This window comes from Octodon degus, unplaced genomic scaffold, assembly GCF_000260255.1.
Source record: "Octodon degus isolate 3935 unplaced genomic scaffold, OctDeg1.0 scaffold00015, whole genome shotgun sequence".
Classification (NCBI taxonomy): Eukaryota; Metazoa; Chordata; class Mammalia; order Rodentia; family Octodontidae; genus Octodon; species Octodon degus.
In genome coordinates, this window is record NW_004524591.1 from 14,573,582 (window position 1) to 14,595,780 (window position 22,199).

A 22,199-nucleotide genomic window follows, 5' to 3' on the forward strand; every position below is an offset into this window, starting at 1 on the left:
TTTTTTGTGGAACCAGGGATTAAACTCTGACCCTTGCACTTGCCAGGGAAGCACTTATTTTACTGAGCCATCTCCCTGGTCCCAACACAGTAATTTTCTAGAGTGATTCTTAGGTACACCTGGAAGCATGTTAATAACCGTGTAAATCTTACAAGTTTGCATGTGTTCATTGTTTTGTTTTTCATAACTTAGGTACATAGTTTTAAAGAGTACATATAGATGCATTTAAGTTTGTATTTAAAAAAAAAAAAAGCAGTCTTTGTGAATGCAAGATTCTGGGTACAGGTTACCTCAGTTTGGGAAGCTAGTATGATGGAATTAAATACAATAAGGGCAGGAGGGCCACACAGGTTTCTAGCCTTTATTTAGGTGGGAAGTTCATTGTTGTTCATTATAAAACCTAAATAAATGCAGTCTTTGTATAAATGATTCAAGTGTTACATAAAGTTTAAGAATTATTGTGGCTGGGGAGATAGCTTGGTGGTCTAAGCACCTGTCTTGCTAGCCCAAGGACCTGGGTTCAATCCCTGGTACCACATGCTGTGCCAGCCCTGGAACCCCAGGCATGAACATGCTGTGAAGGCCACTGAAACTGGGTGTGGTGGTGCACACCTGTAATCTCAGTGCTGGGGAGGCTGAGACAGGAAGGAGGATCCATACGAGTCCAAGCTGTGTAGCGAGACCCTGTACCACATAGATAGATAGATAGATAGATAGATAGATAGATAGATAGATAATAGATAGATTTAAAAAAAACATTTTAAAAACAATTATGATTAGTGTAGTTTTGACTATCCGACACTAACAGATTCCTTTTCATAACTTTTTTTTATTTCATCAGCTAAACTAAATTTATGGTTCTCACATAAATATGTACTAAATAGCATAAATTGTCCCTCAAGGATTTTTATAACAAAACATTTTCTAGTCTCCTTGTTGATCTCACAGTATGTGTTTAACCAAGTATACTAAGTTCATATATTGAAAATCTTAATGTTTTCCTCATCACCTTAGCTATCGTAGAGTTTCAGCTCTAATTTCAAAATGAGTCTTATTTAGTGTGTTTATACCTAATATATATCCTAGTTCGGTAATGGCAAACCTAGAGCATTTAATGACAGAAACATCCCACTGTGGCACATGTGCCATGGTTTCACTACCACTGCTATAGTTTCTGTGTGAACATATGAATATAGTATGTAAAGTTAAATATTATACTGGCATTATCTACTGATTCTATCATAGTTGTCATTCTGAAGCCACTCTTAATTGACTTCTTTCTCTAGTTCTAGGTTATAGTTTCCATGTTGCTTATGTGTTCATTTTTAATGGCTGCTAGGTATCATAAATTTTAACTTATTGGGTACTGGACATTTTTTGTATTAGAAATAAATTTAAGCTTTTCCCTAGAATACAGTTATGTTATTTTGGGGTAATTTGATCCTTTGATCATTGCTTGTTATGTTTTGATGAATGCAACTACAAAGGAAGATTTAGGATATATACCCCATGAATTAAGAGATTTTTTTTTTCACTTAGCCTTTTGAGAACAAAAACTATTCATGACCCTATGTGATGACCTAATACTATTATTCTCTGTGATGCCTTGAAGTCAGTCTCCCCAACCAGTGAGAAAAGTATTTTAGGGAAGGGGTTGGGAGGACCTGGAATCAATCTCCAGACCTCATACTTGCCAAGCAAGTGCTGAGCCACTGAGCTAAATCCCTGGCCCCATGAGCACTTGCACTCATCATGCTTAGCTGAAGATTGGAAATCATGGTAGTTCTCCAGTCTTCTCCTGTGCAGCTTCCTTCATTGATACTCTGCTCCATGTACTGTTAACTACCTTGCTCTTCCTGGTCTCCCAGATCTCCTCAACTAGGAGAGACCATCAGACTCTAATGAGATTTTGAGTTGAAAAGGAGGAACGGTGTCCAGTTAGCTGGTGCAGTTTACCTTGTTTCCATCTTTTAGAGATCCTTATTTTCCTTGCCTGTTTTTTTAGGCTCTTCAGAAACATTGTTTCATGTTTTGTATGGTTTTTTAAGATGTTTCAGTTTAGATGGTCATTGTTCTAATAAATAGTAATTTTTGGATAAATGAATCATTCACATAGTTCAGAAATTTAAAAATAAGTATGTATTTAATTGTCTCCCCTGATCCTTTTTCACTACCAACCTGATTCCCACTACCCCAGTAAAAAAATTACATTGTTTATCATCCTAGAGTATCTTTTTATGCAAGTAAATAAAAATCACATTCTCTAATTCCCCTTCTACCATTTTTTCTATAAAACATTTATATATTATTTTGTTTAAGATTTTTTTTTTTTTTTTTTTTTTGTACCTGGGATTGAACTCAGAACCTTGAACTTGCCAGGCAAGCACTTAAACTACGGAGCTATCTCCCAGAGGCTTTATCTGCTATTTTGAACCTTATTGTTTTAAACTTAACCATGTATCCTAATGATCTTATCTTACTGGTACCTAAAATTGCCTCTACATACACACACGCACACACACACACTTTTAGCAGCTGTGTAGTGTTATATTACCATCAGACAGTCAGTTCACAATTGTTAAAATTAAGTTCCTTCTAAGCTTTTGGTATTAGGAATAATTCAATAGCTAGTTTTTATACAAGTTATTCTACTTATATGTGAGTTACACAACTTTTAAATCCATTCCCAGAGATTATTAGGTCAGAGGGATTATACAGTTGTAATCTTGATAGCTATTACCAAATTGCCCTCTGAAGGGATAAACCAGTTTTTCACAAGCTTATTAGAGAAATGCCTAACCCATAGTTGAATTTACAGAATGTATCAAATGCTTGAATTTCTGTTAATCAGACAGGAAAAAGAATGTGTTCTTAATATACTGTAGTTTTAATTTTTATTTCTGCTATGAATCAGGTTGAAAATTGTTTAAAAGCTAATTTATACTTAGCTTTTTCTGTTTCTGTTTACTTAGTTGGTCATGCAATTCTTTTAATAGGAAATTAAAAGATGTTAGCACATGATGTTCAGTAACATTAATCAACAGTTAACAAAGCACCTGCAAGCAGGCTCAGGGCCCAGGGGTTTGATCCCTGGGCCTGCCCTGCCCCCGGGGTACACTGAGATGGCAATTGAGACTGGGCATGGTGGCGCAAGCCTGTAATGCCAGTTCTTGGTAGGCTGTAAACAGGTGTATCACTACAAGCCCAATCTAGCAGTGAGACCCTGAACACCCTGTAGACTGTTCCCTAAAATGCGAAAGAAAAGAAAAAGAAAAAAAAATGTTAACATTGATACTCTAGAATCATTTTAAGATATAAAATGTATGTATATAATGTATACTCTAAATACATTTTAAGATATATTTAATAAAATGTTATGGTAAATATAATCAATGCTAATGATTCTAAAGTCATTATAAAATACTTAGATCAAAGGTTGGGTTAACTTACTTTTCAGACAAAATTTACAGAAATGAAACAGGTTAATCTGAGTGTTTTATCATACAGATAATGTTCTAAAATTAGTTTGATAAATGAAAAAAGAATTAGTCCTAGAAATTTTTTATATTTGAAAGATGTATTTTATATTTCACAAACAGTAGTAATTTCTAGAATAGTTTGAGGGGAATGGGGAGAGAATACTTGAAATTTATAGTAAATTTATAACTATGGTTGCAAAATACATTTTATCCCAAACATAATAATAAACAAATTTATGTTTATGTGACATAGTATAGTTCTTCATTAATTCCAACTTTCTTGAGAAGTAAGGAATATGGAGGGGGATTTTCTAACTTTATATAATAAAACCTTTTCTCTGTTTCATTGAAAATTCCTCCTTTGCTTCTATAATTTACAATTGACAGGTATTATAGAACCTGTGGACAAGTAATTAGGGAGGTAGTTACTTCACCAAATGAGTGAAGTAATGAAATAGACCAGTAGTTTGTTTATATTTTAACTTAGAAGTCTGGCTTTATTTATGCAGTTGAAAATATATTTTTAGAGTTGCATCAGTATGGAGAGGCTTCCAGCACACATCTATCAGGTATGATGTTGTTCCAGAATATTCTCTGGTACTGTTTTTACATTGGTTAAATTTACATTGATTAAATTTGGTTTTTTTATTTTTTCCGTTTCCAAAATGTTGAGCTAAAATGTTGAGCATGCCATTGTCAAGTTAGCCAACTGTCATGTTTTCACAATCCTAATGGTATTTAAATGCTTGCTTTTAGATACTTATAAAATTGTATATCAGAAAAAAAATTATTGATTTTTAAGCATTTTCAAAGTTATTGAAAATGTTTTCAGTGCCATCAAAATCATCTAATTTTAAATAACTAAAATTTTATCATGGCCCCAATCTTACTGTAATTAATTTAGTATACATCAGTCATGTTAATTTTTACCATATTAATGTCTACTTGTACTATTTGAATGTCTGGTTTGGTTATAGTTATAGAAGTTTGAGAAATAGAAAAATAACATTGTTGGTTTTGACTAACCATGTACTTTCCTGTTTCTTAAGGTTTATATACCAATTAATGCTGAGGCTATTTAGAATATAAAATTCGAATTTTAGTAAACATGCATGAAACAAACATTTTAAGAAAGCAGCTGATCTGAACTTACCATCAAGTCTCTTAAGTGTTTATACAATATGTTTAATTAAAATCTGGGTGGAAGTTAATAAAATATTTCAAATGTTAGGAACCTTAACCAACAGTGGTAGTGTTGGCAAGATAATTCAACAGACTGAGCACCTGCTTAGGCAAGCACAGGAACCAACATTCCATCCCTGGTCCTACGTGCTGCGCAGGTCCCACCCTCGCGTCATGCAGAGCCAGCGAGCATCCAGGCCTAGTGGCACATGCCTGTAACCCCAGCACTGAGGCCGAAAAGAGGAGCATCACTACCTGACTGAGCTGCATAGTGAGACCTTATATCAAATACATAAATGAAAAAAAAAACAAAACATGGTAACTATTATTAATAAAGCAAATGTAAAAGAAATTATGTATATAAGTGAGTTTAAATTAGAAAAGAGTTAAAAGGCTTTTTAATATTTGTCTTACAGTTTAATTTAATACTGATCATTTAAATTTAATTTAAATCAGAGTAAAGTAATGTCAAACATATTTTCTTATTATTTTGACCAGTGTAAATCTGCCTTTAAAATATTTCTAGAAATTAAGTTGAGTTTTTAGCTGGGTATGGTGGCACACACCTTCTTGAATAATCCCAGTACTCAGGAAGCTGAGGCAGGTTTGGCATAAGTTTGAGGCCAGCCTGGGCTACATAGTGAGTTCAAGATCAGCCTGAACTGCATAGCAAGACCCTATCTGAAAAAATAAAGGAAAAAGAAAAAGTTGAGTTTTTAAATTTTTTAAGGTTGCCAAATACATTTACTTTAAACACTTTTATATCTGATTTCAACAAAACTTGTGTTAATTTTGGTTTCAGAATCCCTTCACAAAGTCAGTCCTAAAATATTTGAAATATATGCCTTAAATTAACTGAATATATTACTTTAGGATGTTGATTGGAAAATAACATTTACTTGCATTAAGTTTTGCAGTGAAGAAATAAATTAAAAAAAAAAAGGGGACAGCTAGGTGGCTCAGCAGATTAAAGTGCCTGCTTAGGCAGATGCAGGGACAGGGGTTCCATCCCTAGTGTGTCATGCTGTCCCCGCCCCCAGGGCATGCTGAGCCAGTAATTGAAACTGGGCATAGTGGCACATGCCTATAATCCCAGCCCTTGGGAGGCTAAAAACAGGATTACTATGAGTCCAATCTGTGTAGTAAGACCCTGTAGACCCTGTACTAAATACATAATAAATAAGTTATGCATTGATGGTTAGATACCCAAGTGGAAAAATGGTGGAATACAATGATTGTCAAGGCATTGACTTAAAACTAGAAATTAAAATATAAACACATTTAATATAGTTTTTACTTTTCTGATACCAGTTATTCTAATCTTTTAATAATTTGAATTTTATTAGAGAAATTACTTACCAGAAGTACTAAACACTTGTCAGTTACAATGAAATCACAGTGGTTTGAAAAGGATTTCAAAAGTCAATGGCAGATGATACATTTGTAGTATTTTTCATTGTGCTGTGTTTTAGGTATTTGTGAAGTGTCATTTTGATTATAATCCATACAATGATAATCTGATTCCCTGCAAAGAAGCAGGACTGAAGTTTTCCAAGGGAGAAATTCTTCAGATTGTAAACAGAGAAGATCCAAATTGGTGGCAGGTTAGTATGCTTTTCAAAAGTTCCATAACTGCTTTTCTATTTTTAATCTTAGATCTGGCCAGTATATGAATATTCAGGAAGAAAGTATTAGCATTTGTACAATGATTTTTCCAGCGTGAACAGCTCCTCCTTCATGGCCACTAATTTTGTGAACAAAAGACCAAATTGAAAGGGATTTGTGAGCAGCTTATAATAAATGTAGAATTCACGTACCTATGGTACTGTCCTGCTGGTGCAGGGAATTGGCTCCTTGGTTCTTTCACATGAGTGGCTGTATTAACTTAGGCTCTTATGCAAGAAAAACTTATCTAGGGTCATCCCTTATCAGTGTTTGGTTTTGGTTTAATGAATACCCTTATTTGTCTTTTCTCCCTCTGTATGTTTTCACGACCAATTTTAAAGCATAATTTCTCAGGGTCCTCAATGTGTTTGCCTACCTTCTTTTATTTATTGAGAAATGAAGGTTTGCTCCATCAGTTTTGTTTTGACTTGAATTGTAACCTGTTTATAAAGATGGAGACGTATGTTATCATTTTATTTTTCTGCATTCTTTTCCAGAAATCTAAACGAAGTTTTTCCTTTTCCCTAATACTGTTTTTAGAAATCCCTAGAAGCACTAATAAGTCTATTTTATGTAAGCTAACAACCATGGTGTTGAGAATTGGAGAAAATAACAAGTCAGAGTCAAACTATCAGAATAAATAACAGTCTTATTAAAGAATAAGATAAAAGATGAAAGGACAAGGACAATGTAACACTAAACTGTAAAATTAAGATACTATTGGAAACTCATATTAGCTCTAATACATTATATGGACTTCTAAGGGGAACTAGTTCACAAAATAGCAATCTTACCAGTCTTAAATTACATATGTGTTACTACATGCTGAGTACACTTAAATGTGCAAGTTAGTTAATCATGAATTTTGAGGGCTATCCATTAAATTATTAATTTATTTATTTGTCTTTTTGAGACAAGATCTCACTATGTCATTCAGGCTGGCCTTGAGCTCAATTTGTAGCCCAGGTTGGTTTGAACTCTCAGCAGTCCTCCTACCCCAGCCTCATTTAAAAATTTTGCTTTCTGAACCTTTATTGAATTTTTCCTTTTTTTTTTTTTTTTCTATGAATGGTTATCTCTTAGTTTTCATTTCTGATCCTCTTGCCATTATCTCAGTCTCTTCTTCTAATTTAGTAGTCTATTATTTTAATTCTTATTTTTAGTATTGCTAAAAATAATACCAGATTTTCTGTATCAGTCATAAGGATAAGATACTAATCTTGTGAGATGAGCCACTAACAGCGATTTCTCAGACCATCATTTTCCTACCTCATAAGATACTCAGATTCTTATTAATATGAATTAAAATTTACTTTCTGTGTTCCCAATATTGTCTCCTTTTCATTGATTTTTTTTCCCCTTAGGAAATACCCAGATGATTAAGGTTGTTAGTAAATGTCTTACTAAAGAATGCTAGTTGAAATTTCCTCTTAACACATTGTACTATAAAATAACATTTTTTTTCTTTCTCTTCTTTACAAAAACAAAAACAAAAACAAAAACCTTTAGTAATTCAAGGAACTTGTCTTTACCTTTGTATTTCGGTCTCAGAATTTCACTACCAGTTGCCATACACAATACAAAGAATTTTAGGTTCAAATTTTTGGGGGTTTGTTTGTTTTATTGTTTTTTGTTTTTTTATTTTTGCGGAACCAGGGATTGAACTCAGGTCCTTACCCTTGCCAGGGAAGTGCTTATTCCCCTGAGCCATCTCCCCAGCTCCTTAGGTTCAAATTGATTCCTCAAACCCAAAGTGTTTAAATATTTTAACCAATAATATCATGGACTTAAATCTGAATGTTACAGTTTGTGCCCTGGTGTCTCCCCAAAGCCTTAGGCAGTCTTAGGGCAGTTTCTGGAGTTTGTGATAGATTATTGTGGGTGTGGGTGCTGCACCTGCCCTGGGGCAGGTAACCTGCATTACAGTGTAAGGAAGGGGGAGAGGCTAGCTAGCTGCCTGAGCTGCAACACTCCGTTTGCTCTGCTCTTTGCCCTGTGCCACCCTGCCTTGGAGCCAGTCAAGTGTGGACTGAAACCTCCAGTAACTGTGAGCTAAATAAATGTTTCCTTCCCTAATTTTGAGTGTCGGATATTTGTCTCAGCAGCAAGAGAAGGGTAAGTAAGACACAATTGTTGTTTTTGTTTTTGTTTTTTTTCCAGAACCTAGGATTGAACTCAGGCCCTTGCGCTTGCCAGGCAAACGCTTATTTTACTGAGCCATCTCCCTGGCCCCGACACAGTTGTTTTTAAAAGCAAATTTGACTTTTTTTCTAGCTACTGCCTGCCTTACCAGAATTAGAAAATGGTTTCAAATTTTGGTCACTAAAATGTAAAATGCTTTAATATCTTTATAGGCTAGCCATGTGAAAGAGGGAGGAAGTGCTGGTCTCATTCCAAGTCAGTTCCTGGAAGAGAAGAGAAAAGCATTTGTTAGAAGAGACTGGGACAATTCAGGTGGTGTGCTCCATACAAGTAACAAGTGGACCTTTGTGCTTACTCTTTTGTTTTTTGAGGTTTTTGCCTCTTTTGTCTAAGTAAACAAATGAATTTATTTGAAATATATCCAGAATATATCCAGCCTTTTCTCTCAAAAGTAATATTTTTTAATCCCTTTCTGCCACCTACTGGTAGAATAACAGTATTTAGTGGTTTCACCTACCCTGGCCCTTTGGGGGTTTCCTAGGATGAGGCATTGGGAAAATTATTTTCCCTTACCATAGAATATGACAGGGCAGTTTTATCATATTATTTAAATGGCATTGGTCTTGTCATTTTTCAGGCCCTTTTTGTGGAACTATAAGTAGCAAAAAAAAGAAAAAGATGATGTATCTCACAACCAGAAATGCAGGTGGGTTCTAAACACTTTTTTGAAAATTCTAAGGATTTTGTATTGTTAATTAATGTGGTATCAGCTCTAAATATGTAATTTAAAATGAATATAGATCAATTAATATCTAATTACAAGGATATGGCATGTGAACAATAATATAAGGAAATTAAATCTTTTTATTTTGGTACATGGTCTCGCTACACAGCTCGGACTCCTAGTGATCCTCCTGTCTCATCCTCCCCAGTACTGGGATTACAAGCGTGCACCACCACACCCAGTTTTTGGTGGCCCACTGGGCTTGGGGCCAGCACAGCTCCGCATGCCATGCCATGTCATGAAGGCCCCAGAGCCTCCAGCACACTGTGCAGGCCACCAAAACCAGGCATGGTGGCACACACCTGTAATCCCAGCTCTGGGGAGGCTGAGATAAGAGGATCACTATGAGTCTGAGCTGTGTAGGGAGACCTTGTACCAAATAAATAAATGAATAAAAGATTTTTTTTAATGAATTGGTTAGGATTTATACTTGTGTTGATGCAGGAACAAGCTTATAAATATTGAAACTGTTCAGAGAATTTTGAAAATAGCAATTAATGACTATTTCTTAAAGGGTAGAATGCTTTTATGAAGATAATAAAAGAGCTAGGATTAAGGACTATATCTTGCTTTAACACTCTGCCTGAGGTTTTTGAGAAAATAGCATTGGACAAGATTTAGTCTAATCTAAAAGGATTCTTTCTTAAACTTTTTAGTCGTGAAGATTTTTAAAAAGAAAAAATGGTATCTGTGTGGGTGTTAGATATACTAATTAGTTTGATTATAGGATCTTTTCCAGTGTAAACAAGTATCAGTATACTTTATGAAGTTGTGTTATTTATATATAATTTGTATTTGTCAATTACACTCAATAAGATGAAAAAAAAATTTTTAATAAAGCCTGAGACCTGGCTGGATTGAGTATACCTTCCCGGTTTAAAAAAAAAAAAAATGATAAGTACAAAAACTATGCTATATTAAATACTTTCTTGATTTAAAAGCAATGAAGAAGCAAATACAAGGAAATAATATAGGAGGGAGGCACAGGCCTTTTCTGTCCTGATACTGGTTTAATCTGTGAAGAAATTGTACAGAGAAAGAATTATTGAAATAGTAACTTAAGGAAGTTTCTTACCTAAGATTGAAAGTTCTAGCTATAATGACAAGTATTTTTAACTCATTTGTTTCATTATTCATTAAAAATACACCCTAAAGGGTCCGGGGAGATGGCTCAGTGGAATAAGTGCTTCCCTGGCAAGAGCAAGGGCCTGAGTTCAATCCCCGGTTCCAAAAAAAAAAAAAAAATACACCCTAAAACTTTTTGTAAAATAGATAATTTGGAATTTTCTCATCAACTGAAATTATATTTGGAATTTATTTTTTCTAAAAATAGTTTGAGGGCTGGCCAAATAGCTCAGCAGGTTAAAGCGTCTGCTTAGGCAGACACAGCTGCCGGGATTCGATCCCTTGTGTGCTGTACTGGCCCTGACCCCAAGGTGTGCTGAGAGGGTGATTGAGACTGGGCATGGTAACATGCTCCTGTAAGCCCAGATCTTTGGGAGGCTGAGCGCAAGCTGATCACTATGAGTCTGATCTACCTGGTAAGACCCTGAGACCCTGTAGACCCTGTAGAACCTTACTAAAAATAAATAAATAAAAATAGTTTGAATCCAATATTTTACTTTATACATAAATTTCAGGATCTTAGTATTTGAATATTAGTATGTTGTCTGTATGAGTTGTACACAATATTCATTTATGTCATTGGCAGCATAGTCTTACTCTATGCAGTTTAAGCAGCCATGCTATATGTACGTCTTCCATATCTAATTTGTACTTTTTAATGTAAATTACATGAAGTGGCCCTTAATCTATTATTTTTGCTAGAACAATTATTTATACTAATAAATTGATAAGGGATTAGTGGATAGAATATTTGATAATTAGGATTAAACATGGCAGTTTTTCTGGCTTTGTTAAATAAACTTTTAAAGACAGATACATGAGAGCAGATATTTAAATCAAGAAGCAAAATAATTTACATTATCAAATTTGTGAAAACAGATTTGTGCTAAGTAGGCACAAAGTGACTGTTTTCAAGACAACTATATGATTGTTAGAATAGCAGAGGATTTTATGTATATAAAATAGAATTGAATATGTTTTCCTATTTCTTTCACAATTAGAATTTGATCGTCATGAAATCCAGATATATGAAGAGGTAGCCAAAATGCCCCCCTTCCAGAGAAAAACATTAGTATTGATAGGAGCTCAAGGTGTGGGCCGAAGAAGCTTGAAAAACAGATTCATAGTATTGAATCCCACTAGATTTGGAACTACTGTACCATGTAAGTCTTTTCTCTTTTCCATGCTATTTATTGGTAGAAAAGAGTATGCTCATGGAGGAGGTCTATTAAATTTTTTTATGTGAGTGAAAATGAGTTAAGTGGATAATATAAAAAAAAAAATTCTGTAGCTGTCATGAAATACTGCTATAGTTCTGTTACCTCAGCTACCTGGTGGCATTGGGTCTCCAAACTATTCAGTCCAGAAGTGTTAGTCAAATATAAATATTTAAGAGTTGTCCAAAAACTGCATGAATTTACTGTTTTCTTATACAGTTGATAACTATTTGAAAGGTTGTATTTTTGTCCATTGTGGTGTAAAGAAAAGGAGAAAATCTAGAAAATCCTCAGACCTATTCAGATAGCAGTATCCTTGTGAATTTATGTGAGGTGGTTTATATCTTTGAATCCTGCAAGATAAACTTGAGTTTACTTAGCATAAGAACAATTCATCGTCCATAGCAGACAACATTCATTAGAGTCACAGAGATTGATGTATAAAATAATACTAATAAATGCATCCAATAAAGAAATTCAAACATGTTTTATCATCTTTGCATTTTCCCCTATTTTTGCATATTTGCATAGCAAGTCAAATAATGATGTCTAAAGTGTACTTGCTAAGAATGGATTAGATTGAGAGTTGGATGGTATCACTGATATTGTAATGAATACTATACATTTTTTCTGTGTTTAGAAAATGTGTGATCCTTTGCTCTTTCCAATGAACAAAGCAGGAAACAACCTAATATTGCCTTTTCTGTGTTTCTGTTGCTGACCAACCCTTTTAACATGGTATTCATTTAAGTGTATCAAGTCTCTTATACAAAATGGCACAATATTTGCCTATAACCTGTGCAAATCTTCCTGTATATTTTAAATCATCTTGGTTACTTATAATACCTAATTATGAGTATGAGTTGTCATACTATAGTTTTAAAGAAATAATGACAAGAAAATGTCTGTACTTACCTAATACAAATGCAATTTAATTTTTTATTTTGTTTTACTTAGGATATTTTTCTTTTCTGAACATCTTATAAGCATAGTTGGTTGGGTTTGCAAATGTAGGACAAGTGGATATAGAAAGGAAACTATTTTTTTCTGCACTTTTAAAATTGTATTTCTGTGCAGGATACCTTCAGAGCAGTCCAATCAGGCTATATTCCAGATGTACATACATGCACAGATTAGCCTAGAAGGAAACCATTCTTACTTTCCCAAACAGAGTACAAGCCAGCCAGACTTTTATGACATGTCATCATGCATGGGCCTTCAGAATTATCCTGGGAAAATAATTTTATATAGGGGAAGGAAGGATAAGGAGAAAACAATACATTCCTCCAGAACCTGTGACTCATTACTGTGATGCCTCCTTTTTGAATGTAAATGAGATAGAAATGGTTAGATAGATGACTGAGGACAAGATAAACCACTTTTTTGTGAATTCTGAAAGATGTCATTCTAGGATTTACTTGGAACTAGAACAAAACTCTTCAACTACAGTTAAAGTCCCATTCAAGATTTTCTTTCTATGTATAAAGAAAGCATTAAAAACTTCTAGTGATAGAATTTATAATTACAAAATTAAAATCACATTGTTCAGATCAAACTTGCATACTTATTCTCTATTTAACACTAATCTCTTCTTCAGATTTTTCATGCCTTTTTGCTCCTTAGTCACTCTGCCTAAAATATTCTGCCTCCCAGATTTTCACATGCTTAAATTTTGCCTTTTGTCCAAGCCATCTACTCTCAGAGGTCTTCCCTGACCAAAGTAGTCTTAGTACCTACTAGTTGTCTATAGTACTAATATTGTTGGTACTTGACTACTCACTTGTCTCTTTGTATGTCCACAAAAAAAGAGAAACTTGTCTGGTTTTTTAGTTTGTTTGTTTATTTGTTTTTTGGGGATTTTCTTTTGGTGGGACTGGGGATTGAACTCAGACCCTTATGCTTGCCAAGCAAGTGCTTATTCTACTGAGCCATCTCCCCAGCCCCTGTTGTCTGGTTTTGCACTTCTGTATACACATCACTTAGAACAGGATCTGTTACTTAACTCTTCAATGTTTGATGAAGGAATGAACAACTTGAGTTTTTCTCACAAATCATTAAAATACCTGTGTAACCAGTAATTTTACTGGCCATTTGTACTTCTGAGAAGTGTCTGTTCACTTCAGATGCCTACTTTTGATTAAGTCTTTAAATTGGAGTCTGATTTTTTTTTAGTTCTTTATATATTCTAGATACTAGATATGAGTAGCTGGCAAAAAATTGTTTGCATTTTTCAGGTTGTCTTCACTGTTGGTAGTTTCCTCTGCTGTGCAAAAGCTTTTAAACTTGATTAGACCCCATTTATTGATTTTTGGTATTTCTTTTTTCTTTTTTTCTTTTTTTCTCATTTTTTATGTATTTGGTACAGAGTCTCACTATGAAACCCATCATAGTGATCCTCTTGTTTTCAACATCCCCAGAGCTGGAATTACAGGAATGCACCATCATGCCCGCACTTGGTCCCTGGCTCATCACCCTTCAGCGGTGGGGCCAGCCTGGTGTGTGGGACAGGGTATTGAACCCTGGTTCCTGCACTTGCCAAAGCAGGCACTTAGTCTGCTGAGCAATCTCACCAGCACTTTTTTTTTTTAATTTTTAAAAGAGAATACAAAGGAGAATTAAAATAAAAATTAAGTGATATTGAATTTAACTTTAATACAAATTTCATAGTATTTGTTGTAATACTGTGTTGTCTTTCCACCATTTATTCATATTATCAGATACATGCATGTAAAATTGGAAGAAAGAAAAAAAGAAATGTATAAGAAATTAAGAGAAAAAGTGCAATTGAAAAAAGGAGACAAAACAAATTAAGTATTTGCTTCTTTCCATAGGCCAGCAGAAATGCACAGTACAGTTGTCCAAACCATCCTGCTTACATACCTAGATAAATCTTTCCCACAATCCCTCTCCTGTCCTTCTCAACTCAGTAACTTTGCTTTCGAATAAGTTCATTTCTTTTCCCAGTATCTATTATACCCTTCAGATTCCATTCTCTCAAGTTCTTACACTAAGGAGACAATATGATGTTTGCACATGCCTGCACCTATGTCTTCAAGCATTTTATCTCTTTTGTCTTCTAGCAGATTGTTTCAGTTTTAATGTTTATATTTTAATTATAGCTTGTTGCATGGTGAGAAATAGTGAGGGTGTCTACATCTAATCTTCATCATGTAGATGGCCAGTTTTCTCAGCACTACTTGTTAAAGAGGCTTTCTTCCAGCGAAAGTATTGTTATTATTAAGCACATTGGTATTATTTATTTTATTTATTATTTATTTTTGTATTTTTAGTACAAGGTCTACAGGGTTGCACTACACAGATCGAAGTCATAGTGCTACTCGTGTTTTCAGCCTCCCAAGCACTGGCACTATAGGCTTGTGCCACCAAGCTCAGTCTCAGTCACCGTCTCAATGCACCCTGGGGGCAGGACCAGCACAGCAAGCTGGGGATCAAGCCCCTGTCCCTGAGCTTGCCTAAGTAGACACTTTAGTTCACTGAGCTATCTGGCCAGCCCTATTGATATTGTTTGATAGATAAAATGATCACATTCATCATAGGGAATTTGTACTGGTACATGATATATCTTGATTCCTTTTGTTCCCATTCCCCTCCTCTCTTCCACTCCTTATTAACAAATCTTTGTTTCCATTTTTTCTCATTTTTTTCTTTTTCCATTTTTCCTTTGTCCCTCCCTTCTCTCTAGTCCCCCCCCCCTTTTTTTTTACAATTTCTTTCTATTTCACAATATCTATTACACATTTTGGTTCATATTTATACTTTAATTTTCTAATACCAAAAGACAACGCAGTATTTAAACATCTGATTTATTTCACTTAAGGTTATGGTCTCCAGGTCCATCTATTTAGCTTATAAATGCCTCAAGTTTATTCTTCTTTATGGCTAGGTAGTACTCAGCCATTAAAAAAATATATCTTTTTATCTATTCATTAGTTGATGACATTTGGGTTGTTTCCAAAATTTAGCTACTACAAACTTTACTGCTATAAATATATGCATATGTGGAATGATGCTTTTAATTCTTTTGAGGAGATAACAAGGAGAATAGCTGGGTTAAATAGGGCCTCTACTCCTATTTTTTAAGAACTCTCCTCACTGATTTCCACATTGGTTAAACCAGTCTATATTCCCTTTAACCATAGGAAAGGGTTCCTTTTTTCCCATATCCCAGCCAGCATTTGTTACTGGTTCATCTTTTTGATAATGGCCATTCTTTCTGGAGTGAGATCAGGTCTCAGTGTTGTTTTAGTTTGCATCTGTTGAATGATAGTGATGTTGAACACCTTTTCATATATTTGCTATTTGTACTTCTTCATCTGAGATGTATGTAGTCATTGTAAATGCTCATTTTTGAATAGGGTCTTTAATTTTTTTTTTTTAGGGTCTTTAAATTTGAGTGGTCTAATTTTTTTTTCAATGTTTTAAATGTTCTAGAAATTAGTTTTTTGAGGAACAACTGGATAAAATTTTTTCCCCACTTTATGGGTTCTTTTCACTCTGCTGGTGGTACCTTTTGCTGCAATGAGGCCCAAATTGTTCATTCTTTGTAGTATTTCCCATAAAATCAGGGTTTTATTTATGAAGTCTTTGCCTATACCTATGTCTTCAAGAGTTCTAGTTCTACCTGCTTTATCTTCCAGTGTAAAATATCTCTACATTAAAAAGTACTATACTCACGAGGACAACCCACTCGGACCCCCTTTGGTCTTGCATTCTCTTAGAAGCTTTCTTTCTCCCCAATAAATATATTCTGCTCTTTAAAAACAAAAAAACAGATGTACTCTGAAAAAGGAAATTAGAAAATACAAAGGTAACACATGTTCTTTAGCAGCAAGAACCAACATAGTGAAAATGGGCATATTTCCAAATTGCCATACAGGTTTAATGCAATCCCAATCAAAATTCTGATAGTATATCTCACAGAGTCAGAGAAGACAGTCCTAAAGTTCATTTGGAACCAGAGGAGATATACAATAGCAAAAACAATTTTAGGAAACAAAGGCAAGGCAGGACGCATCAAAGTCCCTGACATGAAATTATACTACAGAGCTATTGTGATTAAAAACAGCATGCTACTCTCAATAACAACAAAAGACTTGAGGAACCATGGAACAGATGAGATGTAGAAACAATTCCAAGCACACAGCTACCTTATCTTTCACATAGGTGCCAAACACATTCATTGGAAGAAAGATAGCTTCTGTAATAAATAAATGGTGCTGGAAAAAGTGGCTTTCTACATGCTGAAGTCTAAAATTAGACCCTTGACTATCACCATGCACTAAAATCAACGTGGATCAAAGATCTAAATACTAAAACAGCAAAAGTGTTTGGCTTCTTTGTCAACCATAAAGTAGCTCACTATGACTGGAGCTGCTTCTGCACCCTCCTGTTCCATTAATTCACAGGGATTTTTGTATTTTTGTTTAGTCTGGTTTTGCCAAAGCAATGCTGCTTTTACAACTGGCTTTGCAGTATAACTTGAAGTCCTGGACTATGATGACTCTTGCCTTGCTTTTGTTGACTAGAATTCTATTTTGCTATCTTACGTGTTTCTTCTGGTTCTATATAAATTTTAGGGTCATTTTCTCTAGTTCTGTGATAATCCTATTTTATTAGTATTATGCAAAGTCTGTATATCCAGTTTTTGTTGTTGTTGCTTTAACATATCCTGCTTCAGGTTTATTTGTACAAAGAGCACAGGCGGACACCAGCCCCCCACAGATGGCACTCCAGGAGTCACACCAGTCCTTCTGTTTTTACTTCAGCAGATAAGAGGCTTTTACTTTGGAGCCTTCAGGAGGCCTTGGCTGGAGCCTGGGCCTTTGGCTGGCAAGGCCTGTGATCCTTAGCAATGTGGACATGGATATGTAAATGAGACTCGGTCATCCTCTGTTTTCAGCCTCCCAAGCACTGGGATTAGAGGCGCGTGCCACCACGCTTATTTTATCTTCATGGATTTTAATCATGAATGGATGTTAGATTTTTATCAAATTCCTTTTCTGCATCTATTGAGATGATGATGTGATTTTTGTCTTTTTTTTTTTTTTCGGAACCGGGGATTGAACTCAGGCCCTTCCACTTGCCAGGGAAGCGCTTATTCCACTGAGCCATCTACCCGGCCCCTGTCCTTGTTTTTGTTTATGTTTTATGTTATATTTATTGATTGCACTTGCAATCCATCCCTGGATCCCTTGGATGAAATCTACTTGGTCATGATGTATGATTTGTATTCTACTAGATTTTCTAGGAGCTTGAGGTACAGAAATAAGTTAGTTGAGCTTTTCTGTCTCTTTCTGATGTGGGCATTCACTGCTATGAAGTTCCCTGTTACAACTATTTTGTTGTGTTCCATAGGTTCTGGAATGTTTTCCTAGCTTTTGAATATACATGTCTTCGAAAAATATAAAAATGGCCAGTAGCTCAGCGGACTAGGTGCCTGCTTAGGCAAGGGGTTCAATCCGCAGCACCACATGCCACACCAGCTGCACCCCAGGGCACACTGAACTGGCCAGCAAGACCGGGTGTGATGGCGTACACCTGTAATCCCAGTACTGGGGAAGCTGAAAACAGGAGGATTACTATGAGTCCGAGCTGCATAGTGAGACCCTCTACCAAATACAATAAATAAATATATTTATTTATTTATTTTTAAATGTCCAGTATGTGCATAAAAAGTTACTCAACATCTTTATTCATTAGAGAAATGCAAAAGAAAACCATAATGATATACCACTTCATATGTATTTAGATATCTACTATATTTTTAGAAATCATTAATATTGATGAAGATGGGGAAATAATGGAATTCGTTTGCATTACTGCTAGAAGTGTAAAATAGGTTGTGCAAGGAGGAAAATAACATAGTAAATCCTTAACAACTTAAACAAAAAATTATTAAAATGATAAATTTTAAAACATTTAATCTTATAGCTTCTTAATATTCCCACATAAACATGTGTGCACTTGGAACTTTGAAAAAAATCATTATTGCTATTGTCCTTCTATAAAGCAATGAAATATAAAAGTAAATGTATATATAAAAGATCAAAGAATAATATAAATATTTTTGTTTCTTGACATTCTAGTGCCAAATTAAGTTCCAGAAAGATATAGCATTTTACCTTTGACAAACATTTGAGTGGAAATTCAAATCTTAATTTTCATGTAGAAAATCTTATATACATCCATCCATACATCAATCTGTCTCTATATTTCATTGTGTTTGCTACATTTTTTTAAATTTGCAGTGGTTTACTGATTTAAGTTATTATCATACCTTGGCTGATGAGTAAGGCTGCATTGAGTATGGGAGTTGGTGCAAATGTCTCTTTGGGACACTGATATTATTTTCTTGGGGTATATATCCAATAGTAGGATTGCTAGATCTTGCCTAATTTTTGGAATGTTTTTTTTTGTTTGTTTTTTTTTTTTTTTTGGCAGAACTGGGGATTGAGCTCAGGCCCTTGCACTTGCCAGGGAAGTGCTTATTCCACTGAGCCATCTCCGCAGCCCTTTGCCTAATTTTTGATACACAGTATTATGGTACACATTGTCAAAAGATATAAATATCACTGCCTTAAACCGGTATAAATTTTAATATATATAAAATGACCCTAAAGTAGAAAAACTTTTTTATTCAGGAGGATAAACTATTATATGAGTTCTGTTTCCTTCTTAACATTAATAGCAAATAAGTTATTTCTTTGTTTTCTACTGGAATTTAGAATTTTTTCAATGCCAGAAATTTCCTTCTTCAAAATCAGTTTTAGTCACTGAGCATAGAAGCCTAAGAAATCAGTTGTAGTCAGTTCTAATCTCTCTGATCTAGGAATGGAAAGGGTTATTTAAATATGTTTTTAAACATATGTTGGTTTTTTTTTTTTTTTTTAATTTTAGTACAGGGTCTCAGTACACTGATATTACTCCTAGTGATCCTCCTGTTTTCAGCCTCCCAAGTGCTGGGATTACAGGCATGTGCCACCACACCCAGTCTCTATTGATGTCTCAGCATGCCCCGTGGATGGGACTGGCATGGCACACTGGGAATCAAACCTGCTGGCTGCCCTGGGCAGGCGCTTTAGTCCACTGAGCTATCTGGCCAGCTAAGATGGAGCTTTTTGACACATTCATTAAAGAATAGAGTTGTAATTAAAAATGACTTGTAAACTAAAGAACATTTTCCCAAGAACTAAAATTCTATCAATGTGTTGGGAAGTAACATCATATTTTTTAGAAGGAAGCACATTTCATGTATGACTTCACTATAGGGCTAAAGAAATAGTAGTTTTCTAAAATTATGTTCACAGATATTGTGCCAAGTCTTAGCATGAATTTATTTGGGAAACTTAAAGGTACCTTAGTAGGTTTAACATACCATCTTTGTTGAATAATTCTGCAAACCTAGATCACATAATTTTTAATTCCTTTTAATGAGAAAAAAGATAAAATAGCAATGAAACAGTTTCAAAACAGGTTAGGATGGTTATAATAATACATTGCATATTGTTGTCTTCGTAGTAGTTATTCAGAGGACAAGATGCAGACATGATATCTTGTCTAAACAATATTAGTACAAACCTTAGTGGAAAGCTATGATAGCATCTAGAAGATTCTTGAAGTTATAAGTGCTCTCTACTGTGGTCTAGAATGACCAGCCTAGAGGTTGAGCCAGAAAACAGCAAGGGACAATAAGGAGGAACCCTGTTGTGCATAATAATTACATGATAAATTAATCCTTATTTGGGGGCTTGAGTTGAAGTATATAGTTTTTTCATTTATTTATTTATTTATTTATTTATTTGGTACAGGGTCTCCCTACACAGCTCGGACTTACAGTGATCCTCCTGTCTCAGTCTCCCCAGTGCTAGGGTTATAGGCATGTGTCACCATGCCCACTTTTGGTGGCTGGCATGGTGTCTGAGGCTAGCATGGCATGTAGTACCAGGGATGGAACCTGGATCCTTGGCGCTTGCCAGGCAAGGTGCTTAGACCACCAAGCTATATCCCCAACCCAGTACATTTTTTGCTTAAACTTTAGTTTGAAGTTCACAACTGTCTTTGTGTCTTTTGTTCATTTCCAATAATTTGGATGAACTTAATTTGGATCACCTTTTCATTTTAATTTCATGTACTTAATGATTTAGTTAGGCATTCTGCTTTAAAAGTACTTACTGAAAGTTGGACATTTTATATATCCAGCCAACCTTCTATGAGTGCCAAGCTTGAAGTAGCAAACACAAAATATAACTTCTCTTCCACAAAGCTAGTGTTAACAAAGTTGTCAGAGAATATACCTTTGCAATAGTTTGAAGGATGGTAATGGTCCACTTTTAGTATAGACTTAAGTATAAAAAGCTCTAAAATACACATAGGAAACTTCCTAAGTTTTGTCTTGGACTGTTCATTTACAACACATATCTGGTCAAAGTAGAGAAGCCTGACAGAAGATAATAATAATGAGGTAGGTAACTTCATTTATCTCCAGTGTAAAGTAGAGTATGCATTTTTGGGAATATCAGTAAGCAGTAAGCCAAAAGAAAGTTTAGGTCTTTAAGGGATAAAGCATTTAAGAATAAGTGAATTTTACCCACAATTGGGGCACTTAATTATGAAGTATTAAAGTAGAAAGAAAGGAAATGATAGGTTTCTTAAGAAAGAAAAAGAGATTACTGGTCAGATTGAAGAAATACTTGTATCAGATCTTGTACTTGAGATTTAAAGACAAATTTTAACTTTAAGGCTCTGCCTTTGGTCAAACATATTTTTGAGTTTCAGCAAGACTTACCAAGTGTATTTTTAAAAGCACACTTTTGAGACAAATATGATGTTCAGGATTGCTTCTTACACATTCTTTTCAATCAGGGGTCAGAAAACATCTTCTGTTCAAGGGCCATAGAGTAAACATTATAGGCTTTGCAAGCCATGGATAATGTATAAAAATGAAGAGGCCATGGTATGATAATGAAACTTGTATTGATAAAAGCAAGAGATGGAGACCCAGTCCTAGCCCAGGTCCAGTGAGTGTGTGGGAGAGCTTCCTGCTACCCTGCGCCAGCGGAACCAGTCCCAGCCCAGGTGCAGCATGGGCCAGACCCTCTCCCACTCCATTGGGACGCCCCACCACCACTCCGCAGCAACTCCCCAACCCCGCCACCAGTAGGAATTTCTGCCGTGTTCAGGGAACCCCCAGACCCAGTCCTAGCCTAGATCCAGTAAGTGTGTGGGACAGCTGCCTCTCCCCACTACTCCACCTTGTCCCCTCCAGACACAGCTCAGGCCTGGCATACATGCCTGGGGTGTAAACCTGCAGAGAGTGTAGAGGATAGATCTACCCAGCTAGTCCAGGAGCAGAACATCTTGCCACAGGGGCACAACAGGTTCACCCTCAAGGGCAGCAGCAGGAAGTAGCTGAGCACAAAAGCCAGACCCAAGCCAGGCACAGCTAGATAAGTCCAAACTTGGTAGAGCTGCACCTTAACTTCAGTACATGCGAAGGTTATAACTACAGCAAAGATCTACAACAAAGGGCAGAAGACAGTGCTACACAAAATGACGAGAAGGAACAAAATGCAACCTGAAAACCCA

At 35.3% G+C, this 22,199-nt stretch overlaps 1 protein-coding gene across 3 annotated transcripts in view; it reads left to right on the forward strand.

Moving 5' to 3' along the window:
• Mpp6 (membrane palmitoylated protein 6) overlaps nt 1-22,199 on the forward strand; it is a 95,907-nt gene that overhangs the window by 54,033 nt on the left and 19,675 nt on the right. For all 3 annotated transcript variants that reach the window (XM_023709877.1, XM_004626470.2, XM_023709876.1), the window contains 4 exons: nt 6,134-6,265; nt 8,681-8,780; nt 9,106-9,174; nt 11,379-11,540. In XM_023709877.1, the coding sequence (XP_023565645.1) occupies nt 6,134-6,265; nt 8,681-8,780; nt 9,106-9,174; nt 11,379-11,540 (463 nt within the window). The remainder of the gene's footprint in view (nt 1-6,133; nt 6,266-8,680; nt 8,781-9,105; nt 9,175-11,378; nt 11,541-22,199) is intronic.